This window comes from Tursiops truncatus, chromosome 19, assembly GCF_011762595.2.
Source record: "Tursiops truncatus isolate mTurTru1 chromosome 19, mTurTru1.mat.Y, whole genome shotgun sequence".
NCBI lineage: Eukaryota > Metazoa > Chordata > Mammalia > Artiodactyla > Delphinidae > Tursiops > Tursiops truncatus.
The window spans coordinates 35,742,787-35,769,688 of NC_047052.1; the positions used below are offsets into that span (position 1 = coordinate 35,742,787).

The 26,902-nt window shown below is 36.6% G+C and overlaps 1 protein-coding gene across 4 annotated transcripts in view; it reads right to left on the reverse strand.

Moving 5' to 3' along the window:
- The window catches only part of PHKB (phosphorylase kinase regulatory subunit beta), a 193,756-nt gene that overhangs the window by 77,975 nt on the left and 88,879 nt on the right, over positions 1-26,902 (reverse strand). For 2 of the 4 annotated variants that reach the window (XM_073795660.1, XM_073795661.1), the window contains 3 exons: positions 24,926-25,084; positions 18,585-18,679; positions 9,241-9,339 (listed from right to left, as the gene is read on the reverse strand). In XM_073795660.1, coding sequence (XP_073651761.1) covers positions 9,241-9,339; positions 18,585-18,679; positions 24,926-25,084 — 353 coding nt within the window. The remainder of the gene's footprint in view (positions 1-9,240; positions 9,340-18,584; positions 18,680-24,925; positions 25,085-26,902) is intronic. The other 2 variants (XM_033845059.2, XM_033845058.2) reach the window with 1 other exon arrangement.

Here is a 26,902-nt window from a genome sequence, read left to right on the forward strand (position 1 = left end):
CACAACCTGCCAAGACTGAATCAGGAAGAAATAGAAAATATGAACAGACCAATCACAATCACTGAAATTTAAACTGTGATTAAAAATCTTCCAACAAGCAAAAGCTCAGGACCAGAAGGCTTCACAGGTGAATTCTATCAAACATTTAGAGAAGAGCTAACACCTATCCTTCTCAAACTCTTCCAAAATATAGCAGAGGGAGGAACACTCCCCAACTCATTCTACGAGGCCACCATCACCCTGATACCAAAACCAGACAAGGATGTCACAAAGAAAGAAAACTACAGGCCAATATCACTGATGAACATAGATGCAAAAATCCTCAACAAAATACTAGCAAACAGAATCCAACAGCACAGTAAACGGATCATACACCATGATCAAGTGGGGTTTATTCCAGGAATGCAAGGATTCTTCAATATACCGAAATCAATCAACATGATACACCATATTAACAAACTGAAGGAGAAAAACCATATGATCATCTCAATAGATGCAGAGAAGGCTTTTGACAAAATTCAACACCCATTTATGATAAAAACCCTGCAGAAAGTAGGCATAGAGGGAACTTTCCTCAACATAATAAAGGCCATATATGACAAACCCACAGCCAACATCGTCCTCAATGGTGAAAAACTGAAAGCATTTCCACTAAGATCAGGAACAAGACAAGGTTGCCCACTCTCACCACTCTTATTCAACATAGTTTTGGAAGTTTTAGCCACAGCAATCAGAGAAGAAAAAGAAATAAAAGGAATCCAAATCGGCAAAGAAAAAGTAAAGCTGTCACTGTTTGCAGATGACATGTACTATACATAGAGAATCCTAAAGATGCTACCAGAAAACTACTAGAGCTAATCAATGAATTTGGTAAAGTATCAGGATACAAAATTAATGCACAGAAATCTCTGGCATTCCTATACACTAAGGATGAAAAATCTGAAAGTGAAATCAAGAAAACACTCCCATTTACCATTGCAACAAAAAGAGTAAAATAGCTAGGAATAAACCTACCTAAGGAGACAAAAGACCTGTATGCAGAAAATTATAAGACACTGATGAAAGAAATTAAAGATGATACAAATAGATGGAGAGATATACCATGTTCTTGGATTGGAAGAATCAACATTGTGAAAATGACTATACTACCCAAAGCAATCTACAGATTCAATGCAATCCCTATCAAACTACCACTGACATTTTTCACAGAACTAGAACAAAAAATTTCACCATTTGTATGGAAACACAGAAGACCCCGAATAGCCAAAGCAATCTTGAGAACGAAAAACGGAGCTGGAGGAATCATGCTTCCTGACTTCAGACTATCCTACAAAGCTACAGTAATCAAGACAGTATGGTACTGGCACAAAAACAGAAATATAGATCAATGGAACAGGATAGAAAGCCCAGAGGTAAACCCACGCACATATGGTCACCTTATCTTTGATAAAGGAGGCAGGAGTGTACAGTGGAGAAAGGACAGCCTCTTCAATAAGTGGTGCTGGGAAAACTGGACAGGTACATGTAAAAGTATGAGATTAGATCACTCCCTAATGCCATACACAAAAATAAGCTCAAAATGGATTAAAGACCTAAATGTAAGGCCAGAAACTATCAAACTCTTAGAGGAAAACATAGGCAGGATACTCTTTGACATAAATCACAGCAAGATCCTTTTTGACCCACCTCCTAGAGGAATGGAAATAAAAACAAAAATAAACAAATGGGACCTAATGAAATTTAAAAGCTTTTGCGCAGCAAAGGAAACCATAAACAAGACCAAAAGACAACCCTCAGAATGGGAGAAAATATTTGCAAATGAAGCAACTGACAAAGGATTAATCTCCAAAATTTATAAGCAGCTCATGCAGCTTAATAACAAAAAAACAAACAACCCAATCTAAAAATGGGCAGAAGACCTAAATAGACATTTCTCCAAAGAAGATATACAGACTGCCAACGAACACATGAAAGAATGCTCAACATCACTAATCATTAGAGAAATGCAAATCAAAACTACAATGAGATATCATCTCACACCAGTCAGAATGGCCATCATCAAAAAATCTAGAAACAATAAATGCTGGATAGGGTGTGGAGAAAAGGGAACCCTCTTGCACTGTTGGTGGGAATGCAAATTGATACAGCCACTGTGGAGAACAGTATGGAGGTTCCTTAAAAAACTACAAATAGAACTACCATATGACCCAGCAATCCCACTACTGGGCATATACCCTGAGAAAACCATAATTCAAAAAGAGTCATGTACCAAAATGTTCTTGGCAGCTCCATTTACAATAGCCCAGAGATGGAAAGAACCTAAGTGTCCATCATCGGATGAATGGATAAAGAACATGTGGCACATATATACAATGGAATATTACTCAGCCATAAAAAGAAACGAAATTGAGCTATTTGTAATGAGGTGGATAGACCTAGAGTCTGTCATACAGAGTGAAGTATGTCAGAAAGAGAGCGACAAATACCGTATGCTAACACATATATATGGAATTCAAGAAAAAAAAATGTCATGAAAAACCTAGGGGTGAAACAGGAATAAAGACACAGACTTACTAGAGAATGGACTTGAGGCTATGGGGAGGGGGAAGTGTAAACTGTGACAAAGCGAGACAGAGGCATGGACATATATACACTACCAAACGTAAGGTAGATAGCTAGTGGGAAGCAGCCGCGTAGCACAGGGATATCAGCTCGGTGCTTTGTGACCGCCTGGAGGGGTGGGATAGGGAGGGTGGGAGGGAGGGAGACGCAAGCGGGAAGAGATATGGGAACATATGTATATACATAACTGATTCATTTTGTTGTGAAGCTGAAACTAACATACCATTGTAAAGCAATTATACTCCAATAAAGATGTTAAAATGAGAAAAAAAAAACCTATCAATACAGGGCTAATTTTTAAAGTGCAACTATTGATATCTTCCAAATTAAAAAGAAAAACTTGTCCAAATTAAAACAGTGGCTTGCATGTGTATAGGGACAGTCTTAATCAAAGACATACAAAGAGATAAGAGAAATTTAACAGGTCAAATACTCAAAATTTAATTTTTTCTAAATTGAATATAATCTAAAAAATATATTCAAATGGCTCCTTACTTAATGAGGCTAATCCTTCCTTTACATTCTTTCCAATTCTTCAAAATTCAAATCTTATCTTCTGCAAAACAGCCCAACTATAATGTTTAATCAGTAGACATTATAAAAGTTTATACAAGTATTTTAATATATAATGATTAATAAGGTCAAACTCTCTGAGTACTAAAAAAACAAAAATAAATGAAAAACTTTCCAATGTAGGAGAAAACAAAGGAATGACAGAAACTAAATAGTGGTTTCACATTCCTACTGGTAAGTGACCGGTTGATAAATGATTATTTGTTGGCCTACTTATAGAAGCACTATGCTAGTTGCTGTGTGGAAGCTGCAATAATGAAAGGTATGCTGCTTAAGACTATCTACCTTAGTCATAATTAAGGGACAATGAGGACACAGGAAAATGACATTAATATTATAAGCCCCACTGGCAATGATTCTTCACTTAAGCAAACTTTAGTCAGGCTCCTGAACCTCCTTGTAGGCTCATCTGTGTGCTTCCTTGTAAAATTCAGTTTTAGCAAGAATCCTGCTTAGTCAGTTTAACCAGAACCCTCACCATCAATATCTATTTGTTCAGCCTCTGTATCTGTTCAGATTCCTCATCCTCTACCATCCCCCAAGTGATATCTGATCACCCTGGCCTCTCTTAAGCAAAAAATCCTGTTGGTTGGTTTAGCCAGAATCCCCCTTACCTGTGATATTTCCTCTTAGTAATTTTTCATCCACTGACCACCACCCTGCTCCTTGGCTATAAATTCCCTCTTGCCCATGCTATATTTGGAGTTGAGTCCAATGTCTCTTCCCCACTGTAAAATCCCACTGCAGTGGTCCGTACACCTATTGTGACGGTCCTGAATAGTCTGCCTTATCATTTTTAATAAGTGTCACTGAATAGTATTTTCTTTAATACCATGTAGTATATGTGCATTTTCACCATGGTGTATATGGCTCACCAGGCCACACTTCAGGACACCTGGGTTCCAGCATTGGATATGTACCTGTGTGACCTCGGACATGTCACTTCTCTTTGAATCTCAGTTTCCTGCTCTATAAAATGAGGGAATTAAACAAGATGCTCTTGATAATCTTAATAGTCTCTTAATATACTTTTAATATTCTACCATGTATGTGAGGTACAGGTAATAAACATAATGGCATGGCAAATAATTTTGAACTTTATCGGTGAAACAAGAAGAAATCAACTCCTCTCTACAGAGCTATGGGTAGTTTTATGGTTTATATAGATACATTTGATTAAAAAATAAAACATTACCAAATCTAGGCTAAGGTCTATAATAATACATTTGGATCAAGTGTGTCTTAGTGAAGGGAAGTTTCTAGAAAGTGATTTTCATTTTTATGTAAGTGTGAAAAATTGTTTTATCTTATCTCTTGCCTTATTTTCTTTGGCTAATGAACACTATAGAATATAAAATATTTCATTTAGGGACAGATAAGTAAGTAGAGACCTTTTAACGAAAAGCTATTTAGCCACAACAGCAGTCCTAAAAACACTATAATGCAGTACACATTAAATCTTAATCGGCTCTTACTAGGATAAACTTCTAGAATAGAAATTATTACATTAAAGTGTATTACATTATATGGTACAGGAAACTCGATATAGCCATATATTACATTATATGATACAGGAAACTTGACATAGCCAAATAAAGAAACATCATATAGACATTTAAAACAACATTTTATAGAAATAATATGAAGAATAACTATGATAGTATAAATAAGTGTTAGCGAGTGCAAAACTGAATATCCAGTAGGACTATGCATAGTAAGAAAGCCTATGCATAGTAATAGCCAAAATGTTGAAAATATAATGTTTTTCTCCAGACTGTTTAGGATTGTTCTCATTCTCATTAATGAGAAAGCAATATTATTTATAAAATAAGTTATGTGGAATAAAATAAAAATAGCAATAATATTTATTTAGGTCTTATAATGTCAGACATTTTGTTAAGAGCTTTACATACAATATTACCACTTAATTACATACAACCACCATGAGTTATGAAGTATTACCCCTACTTAATAGATGAAGAAAGTGAGGCGTAGAGAGATTAATTAAACTGTCCAAGGTCACTGAGTTAGTAAGTAGAAGAAATGGGTTTTATATAAGCTAGGCCTCTATGATGCAAAGCCACTATACTATATCACCTTTTTAAAAATAAAAATTACATATATATCTCATATTCTTTAATCTTCAGGAAAATAATTTGTACAAAATTTTATGCAACTGTATTTTCAGGAAACAAAGTATGAAACCCCCTTTTCTTCATTAATTTGAAAAATGAGAGACCAACAAGTGTATATGTTTTTAGCTCAGATCTGTATAAATATGTACATGATTTAGTAAATACGTACTGACTTTCATCCTAAATTTAGAACCTTTGCAGCTTGAAAATAAGCTTTTATGACTAAAAAGCATTCCTTTCATATTGACCTTTTCTCCAAAGACTGTCAAAGTAGATCAATTCATTTTAATTGGCATATTAAATGTGCTAGTCTACTTCTCAGATTCAAAGCTTGGCTATCACTGAAAATGATAAATGTGAAACTGAATTCTCTCAAGGGTGCTTCAACACACATGATCTGCTCTATCATGATGATTATGTCATAAACGTAAAATATTGCTTCAAGTAGCTGACCAAAAATACTCATATTTTATTAGTACAATGGCAAAAACACCTGGAACTCTCTAAGGACCTTGTGAGAGAACACTGCTCCTCACTGTCAGGGAGTAGGGTTTCCAAAGCCCAGTCCTCTGGTTGACAGTGCCTCATAATATGGCTCATTAAATAAGAGAGGGTTAGAATAGAAATAAAGGATAGGTTTCTCTTCAAAGATCAATAGACCTTTAAAAACTTTTTGTAGATTCAAGAATAGGAAAAAAAAGGGAAATAGGGAAGTCCCAGGTAAATTCATAAATTTATTTACATTTATGAATAAACAGGATTCTGTTCTCAGAGTAAAATGCCAGGAATATAAGTGGGCTCAGTGTGTTGAATCAGAACAGGGGCACGAATTGAGACTTGCAGTAGATTCATTAAAACAATACTAGATGATAATATTCCTTGTACATCGTTAATTTGGACAATAAACCTTGTTTTCTTGCTTGGGTCTATTTTTCCTCTTTTACATTTCAGCCATGAATATAAGAAGTCTTCATCTTGTAGATGAAATATTTCATTATATCTCACGCCTATTATTGGAATTTTAATTTTAGCAAGTTCAGTTGGTTAATTAGCATGACATGTCTCTGGTGCCGCAGTGGTTAGGAATCCGCCTGCCAATGCAGGGGACACGGGTTCGGTCCCTGGTCTGGGAAGATCCCACATGCCGCGGAGCAACCAAGCCCGCGAGCCACAACTACTGAGCCTGCGCTCTAGAGCCCGCGAGCCACAGCTACTGAAGCCCGTGCATTTAGAGCCCGTGCTCTGTAACAAGAGAAGCCACTGCAATGAGAAGTTCACGCACCGCAATGAAGAGTAGCCCCTGCTCACTGCCCGCGCTCAGCAAAGAAGACCCAATGCAGCCAAAAATTAAAAAAAAAAAAAAAAAAGAATGATGCTATTATATTTGTTTAAGCTCATTTTTTCTTTTTTCTTTTTTTTTACTTCAAATTTAACTTTTCTAAGTTCTGGATGTTTTTGACCAAGTATTTAATTTATATTGGCTCTGGTATAAATACTAGTTGATAGGAGGCTTTCATTTCCCTTAAAGACTGCAGACAGTATTCCTGAAGAAAACCTTTGTGTATTGTGGCATAGGCAGGCTAGACTTTCAGAAGCATTTCTGATGCCTTGACTATTTTATTCTGTTTCATTATGATAATCATAAGAACTTCTGTTCAGCACTCAAATTCATTCCCATGCTTGTAGATAAATTTGGCTTTTTGGTCCCACACAAGCAATTTCTTTCTTTGTCAAGCTAATGAAGTAGAGTTTTTTTAATCCTTTAAGTAGAAATTATGTCTCAAACTGGTTACACTATTTCAGAGCATTAGAATGAACAAATAAAACTGAGCTTCATGCAAAGTTTCCCTAAATCACCTAAGGCTAATAAACCTTTAAAAACTGTGAACAGATCTGAAACAAGAACATAAAAAAGGGAAGCAGGTATAAATCCATATTCTAGGAGTGCTATATAACAAATCTACTAAATTAGGAGAGGTTTATAACCTGTCTTGGACTGCAGCAAACTCACTTCCTGAACAGATGGCCTCCCACCATTTAATCACTCTTTAACTCCCTACAATCTGGCTTTTGGGCACACTATGTACTAAAATCACTCAAAGGTTACCTGTAACCCAGATCATGGAAGCCAGCAACAAAAGTGCTAGAAGGAGATTCACGATCAAACCCAGCCAAATAATTTTATAGATTAGAAAACTACGGTCCATAAATGTTAGCAGATTTTCCCCAGATTACACGAGGGGTGAACAATGCAAGGTCAAAACACCAGCACTTGAGTTTCTGCCAATGCTGTGCTGTTCTCCCCTGCCAATTAGGTAGTCAGCTTTCTCGAACCACTGTCTCACAGTTAACATTTTTCACACTTTCAATCCAATGACACTGTTTTACCTTCTTGCTGGATTCTTCTGTCCTGCCCTTCCTTGAACATCCCTTTACTCCACACCACCTGCATTACCTGTACCCTTACAAAGAACTAAGCCTTAAGCCTAGCTTTCCAAAACCATCTGCTCTCATAGTTTCAATTCCCATCATGAGCCATGTACAACAGCAACACGACTTTGTAACTTTTCTTTTCATTAACTGCTGGGTACCTAAATTAACTACCATGTCTGCATTGAAACTATCAAAATGCAAATAATAATAGCTAACATTTATTGAGTGCTTAACTATAAACTAGGGGCTGCTCTAAGCTTTTTACCTATATTAACTCATTTAAATCTTTAACAAATCTATGAGGTATTATTCTGATTTCACATGTGAGGAAACTAAGGCACAGAGAGTTTAATCAACTTGCCCAAACTTGGATTCAAACCCATGCAATGTGCCTCCAGAGGCTGTGCTCTTAATTGTTTTGCTAGGCAGAATGTCTATATGAAATCTCTACTATTTATACTCTTGAATGCTAAAATAGCATTTTCATATCAGAGTGTTTTTACCTGTGACTTTTCTGTTGATATTAGAATGGCTTATTTATGTAAAAATTCTGTTGCATTCAATATCTATTTCAAGAAACAAGTTCAATTTTTTGTAAATTGATTTAAAAATTAAGAAAAGAAATCCAATTCCTGGCTGGTCTTATTCTATTGCCTGTTAAATGTGTTAGTTTCAGATAGACTCCTGCAAACATTTAAAAAGATATTAAGTTTGTTTTCCTATTAAACCAGGAATCTTCTGTATGTTGATTAGTATAACACACATTTCAAAATAAAGTCCATTTGTTACAGAACTCCAAAAAGCCCCCAGTTGCTACAAAAGGATGTCCTTTTTAGGGTCAACTTATCCCCAGTGGAAAACCATAATGCAGAACACAATGAATCCGTGAAATGGACATAGTAAGCTGCTTACAGTTTCTTCCAAATATGAATGAGTAGCAAAGGCTCAAAACAAACAGTTTCCAAGTGACCTATCTCACATTAACATGGCAGAGGCTCTGCAGTGTGAACAGTCTAAGTCTCATCCACAGATAACCAGCAGGTAGTCAGCACAAGAATTACCTAGGCAACAGAAAATGATGGACCCCCTAACAGGAACAACTTAGGGTGAAAGAAGAAGGGGAGTAAACACTCAAATAAAGAATCTTGCTAGCCTCTGGAAAGTATCCTCCTTTGGATAAGGAAGAAGGAACTGCCTAATAAAATTACTAACTGTTAGACTTGTGGACTTGGTCTCATCCCAGTGCTAACAGGGAAGAAGAAAGTAACAATTAGACCCTATTAACATTACAAATGTTATATATAATGTATCCCAGCATACATTTTGTACTGATGTAACATCTTTCCACTTAATTTTTCAGATCATTTCCACAGACCTCTCAGTCTCCTAAGGCACAGGTGAAACTATTTTTCTGTGATGTGATATTGAGCCAGGCTGTCCAGGAAGCAAAATATTTCCTCTGTTAACTCCTTCATACCATTATGAAAATCATTGCTTCCATGCTTGACATCCCTTCCTCCTTTTCTTCTTCAGTTAACACCTTCATATTGGTTCTGCCACTTGACAACTGTGTGACCTTGGAAAAATTACCAAACCTCTCTGAGACTTGCATTATCTATCTGTAAAGTGGGTATAATAATATTTATTTCAGAAAAGTGTTAAAATCAGACATAATACATATAAAGCAGTTCATACCATGCCTATAATCATCAGAAGCACAATCAATAGCGGTTTTCTATTTTTCTCATTTCCTTTCTCTAGCCTTGTCAAATACCAAACTAGACTGATAGAAGGCAAAAAAGAATAAGACACATTCCCTACTCTGAGTACCCCTGCCAGAGAGGCAGGCATGTAAACCAACAACTACAATAGCATGACAAGTGTTATAACATGGTGTATGCAAAGGGTTATAGGAAAGCAGCCTTCTAAACCCGTAAGACTTGTTTTCAGGGAGTAATTTACAGGATGATTAGATAATATGATCTTTTGTATAATTTATCTTTTCCAAATCAAACGTGACATAGGAAAGTAGGGGTAAGTGGAGCAGGCATTGTTACCTTATCTACAAGACTAAACAACAGATTAAATAACCGTTTGGTATAAATTATTCTCCTTCACATGTTTCTTTACCAATTTTAATAATTCTGGCATTTAATTTACTTGGTTTGCATCTACTTGGAGCTATCACAACTGTTCAGTGAACATCTACCCTGCTAAAATCCCAGTGTTAGGTTCATCAATCAAGATCTGAAGAAGCACAGAGTGTGGCTGGAGAACAAGATATTTAACAGAAACAATGAGAGAAGACTCAAGCATGGTAAGTAGACCTGGGCTTCTAGTTCTAGAGAGTGGCGTTAGCACATACACTCAATTCTCATTCCTCTCCAGACCCCACAGAAATGACCATATAGATGCTAAAAATAAACAAAACAAAACAAAAAAGACTAAAGCCATAACAAAAAAGAGAAAAAGAAAAAAGGGGTATCAAATCAGATATTTCAGCACATTTCTAGTGTAAAAGATGGCAAATAGAAGTGCATTAATGAAGAAAGCAGAGCAGAGGAAGCCTATATAACCAAACTATACCACTTAGAGTGTTACCATAATGCTGCCACAGGTATGGGAGTTGATCCACCAAATAGAGGGGCCCCAGAAGGGTACTTGGTTTGCAGAAACACTGGACAGGAGAAGTGAGATGTGACACAGAACTGATAAAGGCCACTGTGGCACACAAGGAGCCACAGTCAGCAATAAAACAGTAAAGCGGGGTTTTTCTCTTAACATACTGAACAAACTGGCTGGGATGAGTTAATGCTTTTAGTGTTGGCAATAGGTTCCTCAAAGTAAAGCCCTTCACATTCTGGCATTTGGCAAGAGTAATGAGGGTCTTGTTTGTTCCCCACTGGATCCTCAAGAGACAAAACTCCCAATCACGTCTTCCTCACTCCCTGTTGGGGCTGCAGGACAGGGGGAGAGGACCACTTAATACACTGAGAATAATCAGACCATCATCTATCACCTAATACACAAGTGAACAAATGAGGATCACCAGGTATGTGAAAAATAACCAACGGGAAGAAAGAGAAACACCACATTAGTAAAACATAAAAATTACCTTGGGTATTACGCTTAGTGAAATAAGCCAGACATAGAAAGGCAAATATTGCATGATTCCACTTATATGAGATACCTGAATAGACAAATTCATAAAGACAGAAAGTAGAATAGAGGTTACCAGGAGCTGGAGGGAGGGGAGTAGAGGGAGTCACTGTTTAATGGGTACAGAGTTTTTGTTGGGGATGATGAAAATGTTTTGGGTATAGATAGCAGTGATGGTTTTGCAACATTGCAAATTTATTTAATGCCACTGAATTGTGCACTTATGAATGGTTAAAATGATAAATATCATGTAATGCATATATTACCACAATAATAAAAAAGAAAAAGATCACTCAGGAAATTTAACAAATGGTGCTCTGACAACTGGATATCTGCATACAAAGAATGGAGCTGAATGCCTACCACGTACCATGTACAAAAATTAACTCAAAATGGATCAGAGGCCTAAATGTAAGAGTTAAACCTATAAAATTATTAGAAGAAAACACAGGCAGAAATCTTTGTGACCCTGGATTAGACAATGGTTTCTTAGATATGACACCAAAAGCACAGCAAAAAAAAAAAAAGATAAATCAGACTTCATCAAAATGCAAATTGTCTGTGCTTCAAATGACACCATCAAGAAATTGGAATAATAGTTCACCAAATGGGAGGAAATATTTCAAAATAATAGAAGGAACTCATATGTAGAACACATAAAGAACTATTACAACACAATAATAAAAAAGACAAAGAACCCAATTTTAAAATGACCACAATATCTTAAAAGACATTTGCCTGAAGAGATACATATACATATGCCCCAAAAATACATGACTAGATGCTCAATGACTTTAGTAACTAGAGTAACTAGGGCAATGCAAGTCAAAACCACAATGATATATCACTTCTTATACACTAAAAGGCTATAATCAAAAAGACAGATAATAACAAGTGTTGACAAGAATGTAGAGAAATTGGAACCCTCATACATTGCTGGTAGGAGTGCAAAATGGTGCAATCGCTTTGAAAAACAGCCTGCAGTCCTTCAAAATATTAAACATAAAATTAGCATATGACTCAGCAATTCCATTATATCCAAGAAAAATGAAAACATGTCACACAAAAACGTGTACACAAAACTTCATGGCAGCATTAGACACAATAGCCAAAAAGTGGAAACAACCCAAATGTCCATCACCAGATGGATGGATAAATAAAGTGGTATACACACACAATGAAATGTTATTTCGCCATAAAAGGACTGAAATACTGATACACACTACAACACTGATGAACTTTGAAAACATTATGTGGAGTGAAAAAATCTAGTCACAAAATACCACACATTATATGATATACCCAGAATTGGAAAATCCATATAGACAGAAAGTAGGTTAGTAGTTGCCTAGGGCTGGGTAGGGAGAGAGAGATAGGTTGAAGAAACTAGAGAGTGCCTGGGGTCATGAAAATATTCTAAAATTTATTGTGATGAATACACTAAAAGCCATTGAATTGTACACTTTAAATTAGTGAATTGTACTGGATGTAAATTATATTTCAATAAAGCTTTTATTAAAAAATAAATGTTCAATAAATTATAGCAAATATTATTTTTAAAAATTACAGAAAAAAAGACTATTCAAGGAACAGAAGAGATCTTAACTCTTAATTATTATTCATAGAAAGACTTATGAAGAAATATTATCCATTAAAAAAAGGGGCAAGAGGGCTTCCCTGGTGGCGCAGTGGTTCAGAGTCCGCCTGCCGATGCAGGGGACACGGGTTCGTACCCCGGTTCGGAAGATCCCACATGCCGCGGAGCGGCTGGGCCCGTGAGCCATGGCCGCTGGGCCTGCGCGTCCGGAGCCTGTGCTCCGAAACGGGAGAGGCCACAACAGTGAGAGGCCCACATACCGCAAAAAACAAACAAACAAACAAACAAACAAAAAAAAAAGGGGGCAAGAAAGAACAAGATAGCCTGGACTCAGTTTTCCCTCCTGCTCTAAATACAATTATTTACCCTGGAAATAATTCAGTGGATAATGAGTCAAGGGCTCTGAGAACTGGAAAGAAGCCTGGCTAAGAACCAACCCCAGGACTTGAAGAATGGCAATGTGGTGAGAGTCCTAAGATCCCATACACACTGGGCTGAGCACTGTAGAGGCCTGCAGCCTGAAACAACCATCAGGCGTAGACAAAAAAATAAACACAAAAGCAATAAAAGTCTGTTCTCTCTGGCCAAAGGACTGGGAAACAAGAACCACAACAGCGACCAAGTGGGGAGATCCAACCCTAGTTCCTCTACTTGAGGTACTAGTTGGCCAATCTGCCTTCAGCAGCACCTTCAAAGCCCTAGTGGGCCCACCCAACCTCTGTTTTACAACCAGGGCACTTGATGGGCCAACACGACTGTAGCATCAGCAAAGAAGCCCCAGTGAACTGTCTTGACCCCTGCCCCACAAATCAGGCTTTAGTGGGCAGTCCAATTCATCTAGGATAGCAGCAGTGAAGCTCCAAGGGCCATCCCAACCCCCACTCCACAACCAGTGCACCAGCATGGAATTCTGAGCAGCCTACAGCAGCAGCTTCTCAGCAGTGCCAAGACTACCCAACCCCTGGGTAACCAGCAAGCGGGCCGATACACCTGCATCAGCTGAGTTTGTTATCTCCTGGCCGTCCACCCAGTGGCATAAAGAGACTTAGGCCAAGAGAAATGGCATATTACCTGTAGAAGAACACAAATTTGAATTGGCAAGGGATTTCTTGTCTGAAACTATGGAGGCCAGAAGTACACAATCATTCTTAGTGCTGAAAGAAAACAACTGTCAATCAGGAATCCTGCATCTAATGAAAGTAGCCTTCAGGAATGAAAAGGAAGTAGACATTATTAGACAAAGGAAAACTAAGAAATTTGTTGCTAGAAGACCTACTCATAAATAATGTCTAAAGAAAGCTATGCGAACAGAAAGAAAATGACAACAGAAGAAGGCAGGGACATTCAAAAAGGAAAGAATGATGAAATGGTAGAAGTTGGGATAAATACAATAGACTTTTTTTTTTTTTTTACTATACTGCTTGGCATTTTATATTTGAATATTTTGCAATAATTTTAAATGGTCTATTAAAAAAGTAGTAATGCAAACCAGTATATGACAAACCAACAGCATGCACAAAAGATACAAGTGTATATTATATGAATAAAAGTTCAAAAAGTCAGTCTTTATGATCACCTCCTCCCTTTCCCAGAACTAGCCAGTTTTGTATGATAAAACATGTACCCATAAATAGCTTATTTTATACAATATGATTATTCTTAACCCACCATTCTGTGAGCTACCCTTTACTTTATGTTTACTGAGCATTTATTATAATCCACTTCTTGTGCCATTTCATGTCAATTTACCACAGTCTTTTTAATCCCTGCATAGATTTATAAAAATTTATTAGATCTGTCTCCCACTTCTTGATATTAATATTGTTTTTAATATTTAAAGGAGTTTTAAGCACGATTGACTTTTACCTCATGACTTTCTCTAAGGGTTACATTTACATTATTCAAAAATTTAGAAGACAGATCTGGTTTAAAAAAAAAAAGAAAGGCTTTTCTGGAAATGGGGAAATTACATAGTTAATAGTACCAAATGTAACAATGTAATTGCATTGTAATTTCCTCTATATTATTTCACTTTTTACAAAATGCATCTATGTAACTTTTATATGTAGTTAAAGGAAGAGGAACTGTATAGGCTTTTAAAGGATCCTGTCTGAAAAAGAGGCCAGGGTTTCAGGATGAAGGTTGTACTAAGAGTGGAGGCCTGGGAGTGGGTGAGGGTGAGTTGTGATATTAGATCAGCAAATTGGCTGAGATCATAGTACAGGGATGGTTGGGAGAAATTCGGAGAAATTGTAAGATATAAGTGAAAAACACGAAATGAGGTGACTGTATGAGGATATGGAATTTAGACTCTACCCTGTAGACAGTATAGAGTGTCATGGAAGGTTTTCAGGAAACAACATAAATGAATCCATACTTTATAAGATCGTGTGTTCTCAAGCACAGAGAATAAACAGGAGGAGAGACTGAAGACAGAGAGAGATTACTAAAACCATGCCATTGAGTAGTAATGAAGTCTGAGTGGTACATGGCAGTGGGGATAAATATGAAGAGACAAATGTAGATGCTACTTTGAAGGCAGAGCCAATATGATAACCACCTGAATGTAAGAGCTACTGGCATGAGAAAAGAGTATTGAAGATGGTCCTTATCCAAGGTAGAGACTAGGGAGAAAAGAGCCACTTTGAAGCAAGAAGATAAATTTGGCATTAGAAATGTTGGGTTTCATTTTTTAAATTTTTAAACCACTTTATTGAGATATAATTTACATATAAAAAGCTGTACATATATAAAGTATACAACTCAATGAGACAGAGTTACGTATACATCCAGAAATGTTGGGTTTTAAAGACTAGATTTGTGGAGAGATGATCACCAGGTAGTTGGAAATTCAAGTTTAAATATTAGGAAAGAGGTCAGAATTAGAGAAATAGATTTAGGGATATTTGCATAAGTCCACGATTTTCCATGACATACCTTCTTCCCACACATACCATCAAGCACACTCAAACATTGAAGTTAAACCCTGAGAACCTCCTATATAACAGGTGTTACAGTACTATGACAGATACTGAAGCTACAAAAGTGAATAAAACATGGTATCTGGTCTCTAGGAACATACATTCTAAGGTCTGCAAAAGTTTTCTTGTTTTCTTTTGGTCAAAATCTCACAATACTATAAAGTATATCTGCTACTGCTAACAATGCATTTCTTTCTACTCCTCTAAACTTTATTTATAAAAGGGAATTTTATTCTCCAAGTAACATCAAGAGAAAACAGCAACTCCTGACTAGTGAGAGAGTAGTGAGGAGGGTCATCCCAGCTGATACCCTTTTCCAACCTCAGCCTTAACCCTGGATACAACCCCTTTTCCAAAAATAAATTTGCTAAGGGTAAAGTTAAGAAAATCAACAGCTGCCAATTCAGTCCTCAGTGTTTTGCATTTGCAATGTGCCAATAGCCCCATGCACACTTGAGGGAGTGGACCTCTCTACATTTCTGGCACACTCACAGCTCTCTGGATTCTGGAAGACTTCCTTCTGCCATAACCCTTCTGTGAAGGAATAAGCTGGCCCAGCAGGCCTGGGTTGTTTAAATCTTGAAAATTTCCAAGAAAGGCATGCTTTCAGGATGGGCTTTCTGGCTTCTTGGAATGTTCTGTCAGATAAGAGTGTTTTTGCATGCCTGAGGCGCTGGGCCATACTGTTCCGGTCTGTCTATATGGTTTATGCGAACAATGTGATTTATGGTGAACATCTGCTTTTTCTCTGGGGGGGGGGGTTAGAGCTTCAATAACTGCGGTCAATCATGCAGGTGCTACCCGCTTACACAACTGACCCCCAATAAAAATCCTTGATGTTCAAGCCTGAGCAAGCTTCCCTAGCTGGCAGCACTTTGCATATGTAGTCACACATCATTCCTGGGTAACTGTGTCTCACACGACTCCACTGGGTGAGAATATTTGGAAGCTTGTGCCTGGTTTCCTCAGGACTTGACCCGTGTGCCTTCACTAATTTTATCCTCTCTCCTTTTTTTGTAATAAACTGTAAGTGTTGAGTATAACAGCTTCTGAGTCCTGTGAGTGCTGGGGACCTCAGATACAACTTCCTTCGAAGTCAGGGATTTCTCTTGTTTCCAGGAAATGTCTGAACTTTACTATTCTACTTACTTTTTCTGACATTTGACAGGGTCAATCCACACAGATCAGTTAATTTCAAGATCTGACCTGGTCAATCATGACTGAGAGGGCACTGACACCAGCATTTCAGGCAGAGGGCCCTGTCTGACTTCCGTATTTCACCAAGCCAAGCCATCTAGCCCCAACAATGGATACGGGCATGCCAGGTCTTGGCTACTGCTTAAATGGTTGAGAAAGTGGAAAAGGCACCTCACCATTTTATATACCACCACAACCAAGCTGCCAGTAGGGTGGGGCGATAACACCTCCCGGCAATTTTCTGCTGCCAATCTTTCCTATCATTTCCTTCCCAGAAACTATATACAATGTATGGATGTAATCCCAACATGGCTGCAGGAGAAAAGCCCCTGTCCTGACCCTAGAGCAAGGCTCTTAGATAGGATATGACTCTACCTGGGAGGAACATCACATAATTTAGTAGCAACATTAGAAAATGATTTCAATATAAAAAATATACCTAGAGTAAATTCTCTATAAAATTCACTCTCACTCACTTGTACTCTGCCTTCTTGAGTGGGAGAGAAAGAGTTGCAAGAATATTGTATGTCAAAAATTACATATAACCCACAGCCCTCCTTATATGGGTCAAGCATGAAGTGTTTAAATGGTTGATTTTGTTAGCTGTGTGCTTTGATGTTCTCTGGTTCCTGCCCCCACACCTCAAACCTGTGACCAATAGGTCACTTTATATTCTAAGAAAAGGCTTTGAGATTTCATCACCCTAGAAGTGCATCACACATGCTATGTAAGTGATACACACTAGTCTTAAAATGGCTCGGAGTCACAGCACTAGGTAACATGAAGTTAAATATATTCCACTTTACTGACTGGTAAATATATTCCAGAGATGAGTGGTAAATAAAGATAAAGGCCAAATCCCTGCCTTATATGGGAACTAATAGGCCAGCGTAAAATTTTTATCACATATTAACATAGGCATCTTTCTCCCAAAAGCTTCTCATCTATGAACCACTCAGAGTAACTAGATGTTTTGTTTGAGGACCAGCAAAAGAAGCAGAGAAACAGTGTGAGAGAACCTATTGATATTAATGATACTAATGAGGCTGGTTGGCTCTCCCTTTCTCTCGTTAAAACAAGCATTTATGTGTGTGTTTGTGTGTGTGTGTGTATGTGTTATACATATATTTTTAAAGTAAAAGGAGCATTTCAATTTTGTAAGCATATTTTCTGTAAGTGCTGATGCTATTCTTATTAAATAAATTTAATAAGCGTGTGCTTGGAATCCCAGGCACACACTCAGGTTCATTCCCTGTCTCCTCAGGCAATTTCAACAATCCACACTACAGTTTCATTTTAACAGTACTCATTACTGGTATCATTTAATACATGAGGGTTTGCTCAAGTCAACATCAATCTTGCTGATCCTGCAAACACTTATTTTGTTGACACAACACAGTCTGAATCCATAGGTACTAAATGTAAAAAAAAAAAATTTAACTATTTATTCACCTGACATGTTACCAAGTACTAAGAACAACTCTGTCTGTCACTCAGTCCTGTCACAGAGACAGCACTGGACAGACATCAAGCGAAGGGCCTTTCATGGAACCCCACTCCCTTCAGTAACAGAGCCATCTCATCTGTCCCCATGCCACCCATACATACTGCATCTTCTCAAAGACATTTGACACCTTAAACACAACCACTGTGAAGGTGAAAATGTTTACCTGTGAGACATCTCGTGGGACACATCTGACTCATACTTCCTCATTAACAAATAGCCCTTTACCACAGGTAAATCTTAACTAACCAGAAGACAGAAAAGCTTTGCCCTCAGAAGGAACAATAAAAAACCATTCAGAATAAAATTTCTTCTTCAATTAAGTGTTAAATGTCTGGATGAGTCTAAGTTATGAAATAAAATATCTTTATATATCTCTTTACCTGATTGGAAAACCTCATGCTCACATTACGTTGATTCTGTAGTGGGACATAACGCTGAACAGGATCAATGTCCTTAGGACTAATTAATTCATCAGCTGAAAAAAAAAAAAAGGAAATGACATGATCAAAAATGTATCTATAAAACACTGTAAACCAACTGGACCTAATAGATGTTTATAGAACACTCCATCCAACAAGAGCAGAATATACATCCTTCTCAATGCACATGTAATATCTTTCATATGCTAGGCCATAAAATAAGCATCAGTGAATTTAAAAGGATTTAAATCATACAAAGTATATACTTCAACCATAACAGAATGAAATACCAGAATTTAGAAATAGAATTCAAATAGAATTCTATTCAAATAGAATCAATTGAAATTGCTTTCAACCACAATAGAAATCAATTAACAGGAAGAAGTTTTAGAAATTCACAAACATAATAAAATTAAACAACACACTCCTAAATAACCAATGGGTCAGAAAAGAAATGAAAAGGGAAATTAGAAAATACTTTCTAATGTACTTTCTGATGAGATGATTGAAAAAGAAGACACAACATACCAAAACTTAGGGGATTTAGGTAAAGCAATGCTCAGAGGGAAACTGACAACTGTAATTGCTACATTAAAACAGAAAATTCTTGGGACTTCCCTGGTGGCGCAGTGGTTAAGAATCTGCCTGCCAATGCAGGGGGCATGGGTTTGATCCCCAGTCTGGGAAGATCCTACATGACACTGAGCAACTAAGCCCATGCGCCACAACTACTGAGCCCGCGTGCCATAACTACTGAAGCCTGCGTGCCTAGAGCCCACGCTCCGCAACAAGAGAAGCCACTGCAATGAGAAGCCCACGCACTGCAACGAAGACCCAATGAAGCCATAAATAAATGAATGAATTAATTAAAAAATAAAACAGAAAATTCTCCAGTCTATAATCTATATTCCACATTAAGAAAGCAGATGAAAAAGAGCTAACTAAATCAAAAGCAATCAAGAGGAAGGAAATTAAGAGTGGAAATTAATGAAATAGAGTATAGAAAAACAATACAGAATATAAATGAAACCAAGTAGATTCTTGAAAAACTCAAAAGTTGACAAACCTTTAGCTAGCCTGACCAAAAAATAAAGAAAGAAGACTCAAATTACTAAATCAGGAATGAAACTAGGAACATTACTAGCAACCTTAAGGATTACAAGAGAATACTCTGAAAAAATGTATGCCAACAATTTAGATAACCTAGATGATATGGGAAAATTCCTAGAAATACATACATTACCAAAACTGACTCAAAGAGGAACAGAAAATATGAACAGATGTGTAACAAGTAGTGACTGAAACTTTCCACACAAAAAATGTTCAGGACCATGGGACTTCATTGATGAATTCTACCAAACAGTTAAAGAAGAATTAAAACCAATCTTTCACAAAAATTTTCCAAAAAATAATAGAGGGACACTTCTGAACTCATTCTAACAGGCCAGTATTACCTTAATACCAAAATCAAAGACACCGCAAGGGAAGAAAATCACAAATCAAAATCTTTTCTGAATATAGACACAAAACTACTCAACAAAAATACTAGCAAACTAAATCCAGTAACATATAAAAATGATTACATACCATGACCAAAAGGGACTTACCCCACAAATGTAAGAATGGCTTAACCTCCCCAAATCAGTTACTGTAATACACCATATCAATTGAACAAAGGACATAAAAATTACGTGACCAGCTCAGTAGACACAGAAAACACTTGACAAAATTCAGCATCCTTTCATGATAAAAGGCAGTCAACAAATTAGGGATAGACAGGAACTTCCTCATCCTGAAAAAGGGAATCTATGAAAAACCCATGGCTAATGTCACACTCAATGATGGAATGCTATGCTCCAAAGATCAGGAGTCAAGACAATGATGTCTACTCTTGCCACTTCTATTCAACATTGTACTGGAGGTTCCAGTCAGAGAAATTGGCAAGAAGAAGTAATAAAAGGCATCCAGATTGAAAGGAAGAAGCTGCAGTAATTAAGACAACGTGGTGCTGGCATAAAGACAGAGATCAGTGGAACGGACTGATCCACTGATCAGTCCAGAAATAAACTGTTACATTATGGTCAACTGATTTTCGACAAGGGTGCCAAAACAATTCAACAGGGAAAAGAATAGTTTTTTCCCCCACACAAAATACTGAGATAAGTGAATATACAAAGGCAAAAGAATGAAGCTGGACCTCTTCTTCACACCACCTACAAAAATAAATGCAAAACAGATTTAAAAAGTTAAATGTAATAGTTAAAAATATAAAACTGTTAGAAGAAAATATAAGAGTAAATCTTTGTGACTTCGTATTAGACAAAATTACATCAAAACATAAGTAACAAAAGAAAAAATGAGATAAATTGGACTTTGCCAAAGCGATAAGATTTTGTGTCTTAAAGGACACCATCAAGAAAGCAAAATGACAGCCCACAGAATGGGAAAAAATATTTGCAAATCACATATCTTGTAGGGGACCTCTATCTTGAATATATAAAGAACTCTTGCAACTTAACAATAAAATGACAAATAACCCAATTTAAAAATGGCCACAGGGCTTCCCTGGTGGCGCAGTGGTTGAGAGTTCGCCTGCCGATACAGGGGACACAGGTTCGTGCCCTGGTCCAGGAAGATCCCACATGCCACGGAGCAGTTAGGCCCGTGAGCCATGGACGCTGAGCCTGCGCGTCTGGAGCCTGTGCTCTGCAACGGGAGAGGCCACAACAGTGAGAGGCCCGCGTACCGACAAAAAAAAAAAAAAAATGGCCACAGTATCTGAATAGACATTTCTCCAAAGAAGATATACCAATAAGCACATGAAAAGATGCTCAACAACATTAGTCATTTGGGGAATGCTTATCAAAACCACAATGAGATAACACCTCATACCCATTAGGATGGCTAATGTCAAAACACAGACAAGAATAAGGGTTGGAGAGAAAGTAGAGAAATTAGAACCCTCATACACTCCTGGCTGGAAGGTAAAATGGCACAGCTACTTTGGAAAATAGTCTAGAAGCGCTCCAAATGTTAAACACAGAGTTACCATATGACTCAGCAATTCTACCCCTAGGTATATACCCAAGGGAAATGAAAACATATGTCAAACGATAACTTGTTCATGAAAGTTTAGAGCAGCATTATTCATAATAGCCAAAAAGTGGAAACAACCCAAATGTCCATCACCTGATGAATGGATAAATCAAAAGTGGTATAACCATACAATGGAACGTTATTTTGCCATAAAAAGGAACGAAGTGCAGGAATTCCCCGGCTTCCCAGTGGTTAGGACTCCACGCTTCCACTGCAGGGGGCACAGGTTCGATCCTGATAGGGGAACTAAGACTTCGAATGCTGCGCGGTGCAGACAAAAAAAAAAAAAAAAAGGGAACAAAGTGCTAATACATGGGTGAAACTTGAAGACAGGCTAAGTGAGTCATAAAGGCCATACATTATATGATTTGAGGTATATAAAATGTCCAGAATAGGTAAATCTATAAAATAGAAAGTAGATAAATGATTGTCTAGCGCTAAGGGGAAGGATGAAGTGATTAGGGGTACATGGGGAGTGACTGCTAAAGAGTATAGGGCTTTTTTTTGGGGGGGGGGATTGATGACAATATTCTAAAATTGATTGTGGTTATAGTTGCACAACTCTGTGAATATGCTAAAAAATATTGAACTGTAAACTTTAAGTAGGTGAAATGTATGTAATTTTACCTCAATAAAGTTGTTCTACAATAAAAATAATGTATTTGCAGTTTCAAGGAAGAAAACTAGCTCAGTGAGGGAAAACAGTGTTTCCTAACACTAAATTCTGAAAGAGATATCTGAGATGGAGCATTTTTTATGGGGCACTGACCAGAATGAGGGTAATGTCTTCAACTGCTGTTGTACTATAAGCATGGAAGCCCTTTTCACGTGGTAGTTCCTTGTTTATGATTTATTTACCTATTTTATAGCAAACACTGATTTTCTAAAAGTCTAAATTTTCTAAAGAAAAAAAATTACTGTAATAATTAACTATTTTCTAAGAACACAATGGGCAGTTCAGGCCTTGGGAAAGGAAACAGCATATTGAGTCTTTTTGCTCTAACATAAAAGTCACATAGTTTTGTTGTATAATTATTAACTAAGGCATACATAGAGCAAAATATTAAATTTCACCAATTACAAACTAGACTGAATTAGTGAAAGCCATATATTACAGAATATTTTTAAAGATTTACTGTTCTATTATGCTCATGTAATTCCAATTAACTGCCCACAAAATGTTGTTAAGCAGATATCCTACTGAGGCTCCTTTAATAAATAAATAAGACTTTGTTAGTAAAGGTGTTGTGTGGAATCTTAATAACATCCATAGAAGTTTGATGGTTCTTGGGGCAGGGGGGACAGTTATACAATAGTCAAGAGCAACTAAATGATTCAATCTTCTGAGACCTTATTCATTTTAACCAGTGAGTTGTTAACCAGATGACACACAGCTAGGTCAGAGTGCTAATTAATATGCAGTATCTCTTTTTCTAGCAGGAGATAAGTATGTGGTTTCGTAGTCTGCAATACACCTACTCATGTCCTCTACTGCCTTTTTAGAAGTGCAGCAGGGAAAAGAGAAACTGTTTCTTTGAATGCTCTTTCGTATTCAAAATGGTCATAAAACAGAGATGAAGGCATGACCTGGATTATTTCTATTCACTCTGGTCTTAACATAAGAAAATGCTATCTACACTCAAAATTTGTCTACATTCAATACATTTATTTTGGAGTAAGGAAGGTCCAATGTTTTGTTACTGACTGATATTGTTTTCAATCTTTGTTTTTTAAAGCTCAATCTGCTTATATAGAATATGGTCAATCCTGCATTCAACCCTAAGCTGTATATACAGCAAAAAGCAGGATGAAGAAGGTTTAGATCTCAAATCCCATATGCCAGGTACCAGTTTTCAGTCTCAGACTCCCAGAAAAATTTCATCATGCTCATTTGTTTCCAAGTGTAGTATACAGAAACTTATGATTCTGATGTTAAAATTCTTGTCCTTAGATAGGTTAACCACTCCTCTGCCAAAATATGTTTTATTTAGCTGATTATCAACAAGGCTTCTTTGTATTCATGCTAATAAGATGGAAATAAAATTCTAACCAGAGATAACCTTACCAACTTGGCTTGATTCTAAGAAAACTACCTTATGTATGTTATTTTTTTCTTTTGGAAAATCTTAAAGCAAAACCTGCATAAATAATATCAACTCCTTATCAAAGAGCTGTCCCTTTAAAGAAAACAATTTTCTACAGGTTCTTAAATTAGGATTAAGTATATATGGAGACACAGAAAATATAGTCAGGAAATGAGCAAACTGAAGACAGCATTAACTTAATTTTCTCTTCTTTGAATAGCTTCTGTCTGCTCTTATATATATCATTTGTGTAAAGCTTGAATTGGAAATCTGGACTTTGAAATATTCTTCCCTAATGGAATATAAAAAGGAACCAAAGATGATTATTCTTACAGCACAAACAAATTTAGCTTTTATGCAGTAATACTAAGAACAACAAAGACAATAACAGTATTTCACACAGTAAGCAGTTCTTTTAGTGCAGGTACAGTATTTACAGTCAGCTTGTTTCATAATCTGTTTGTCATAAAAGAATTCTGACTATTATGATAACCTTTTTGACGGAAATGCTAATAATATTAAAAAATTTAGCAAGGAATGGTATAGCAAGATGCATAATGCTTTTTTGTGTGCATTAAATCAACTTTCATTTCAATGTATCCAAAGATACTTCAGCTGAAGTTTTAGGAGAAGCTGAAAAACAATTCTTCAAAGAATTATGAATAGTGGCTCCATTATGCCTCCACCTCACTGAGTAAACTGCCAACATGTATTTACTGGAAAGAAGAAAACTTTGAGACACCTGATTCCTTATGGCAAGTGGTTTACTACAGGTATGACCAAGCATGATTGTTATACTAAATCACAACTGTATTCCATTTATAAAAGAGACTCAAAGTTTCCATAGCCTTCTGCTAGCACCCTATCTACTAAGCTGAATGCAGCCCAAAATGATCATAGTGGTACCCACACCTATTTGACTTTCTTCCCAGAAACATCCATCATCATTCAGTGCAATAGACATATTAATGTACTTTTCCATGCTAAGAAACTCCCCCAAGACCTCTTAACAGCATGAAACACCACCCAAATCCAAAAAGAATGTCAATGTCAACAAAGACATACTTATTTCTAAAGACTTGATAATAAGAAAAAAAACTGTTCCCGATCTTCTTCACTTACCCAGGAGTTTTGCAATGACATAAAGGGCTTGTCCCCAAAGAAACAGTTTTCCATCACGGCCACAGTTGCTAGGAAATCGCTTCTGACTACCAGGGTTTCTTTTTTCATATTCTACAAAATCAGCTGGCACAAAGTAGTACTTTGGTATGACAGGATAACCTATGGAGTTTAAAAATAAATATTTAAAATATAACAAATCAGTATCCTCCTCAAATTTTCCCTTCAAAAACTACAATGATGACAAAGCAGAAAGAGAGAAAGTTGTCCAACAGGATAGGAAAATTTGACTCTTTTCAGAAATTCCCAGTGAAAAATGTGGGAAAAGCTTCTTTACTTTAAAACTAATTTGACAGGATATGTTATATGTTAGCCAACAATGTGTACATAATCTCTTTTAACAACATTTAACACCTTTAAATGAATCAATAAATATATAGTATGCAAATATGTAGAGCCATAGAAGAAGCTATTTTTAATAGAATTAGTCTGTGGAAGCTTTACAAATGAGATACTGTGTAATCTTAAATGAAGAATTATAACCCTGAGCGATTGCTTAGAGCAAAGAAATCCCCATTTTAAACATTAAGGCCATTATCTACTATTCAACATCACTGAGGAGAAAAAAAAAAAATCCATCTTCCCCCTGTGACCAACTCATTTAAAAATATTTCTTGGTAGAAACTAAAAATTATTTTAAGACTAGAATCTTTGTGGATGATGTGAAGGGAGAAAAACCAACATTCTAATACAGTGCTACAGAAGACTTTTTGTAATATCATCCCACACTGAACTTAATTTTTCTAATACTACTACACAGATTTCCCTAAAATTTGCTTCTTTCTTCACGCATCAATAAATAGTGATATTTGTGTCTAAAACCAGTGAAAAGGTCTATGATACACAGATAATAGTCTGAACATCACTCTTTCAACATAAAGAAGCCTAAAGTGTGATACACAGACTACCACCTCAATGCATCAATGATCTATCACTGAATACTAAAAGATCTGATTCAAGGGATTTTAAATATATTCATTACAACATTCATTACATTGTTTCTCACATTGGACAAGTGGTTATTTGGAGCATAAAGACAAAAAACTGGTTTTAAACATTAACATTTATTTGAAATTCAATGTTTATCCATAAACATTTTGCTACTTTAACATTACACAGACTTTAAAGGGTGAGCATACAGTATAAAGTATTTACTCTAAGATACTGTGGAAAACCCTAAAGAATATCATAAACTTCATGTGAGACAGGAATAGGGCCCACTGCTGTGATTGCCAGTTTGTGCATCATGTCTGTAAGACCACCCTCTTTTTTTTTTTTAATTAACACACCATAATTTTTAACTTTCAGATAAATAGGTCGTCAAAGCTGTTCACGCATGAGAATATTTTACTATTTTACTAATACTTCCAAACACCAAAGATATCTGGAACTTCTCCTCTGGAATTCTTTCAAGAATTAGTTTTCTAGTCATACGAAAAAACTCAGTTATGTTCCTTTATGGCCCTTGCTGGTGTTTAACTGAAACCAATATATTATTTATAAGTCTGGACCTTTTGACCATTTCTAAAATATTAAACCCATCCTCAAAGGATGACATTTTAGAACCATGGCAGACATTCAAATTAATGTGAAAAAAGCCCTGAAAACATCTCCAAAGAGGAGGTCAAAATATTCTTGGCAATGGTAGTACCCTTAGGCTAGGGCAGAGCCTCCCTAAGTGGCCCTCTGAAGGGGGCAGTACTCACCTGAACAAAACATTTCTGGTGACATGGATAAAAATTAGTCATTTTATATTATTGTCACATTACATCCAGTGAAGGAGTATTACAGTAGGTAATAGATGAAGAACCTCTGCCCACCTGGCAAACTACAGTATAGTAACTATAGCCATGAACACTTAAAATTCATCTCCCTCTCTATCACCTTGCCTAATGAACTCCTTTCATAAAAATAAGTTTA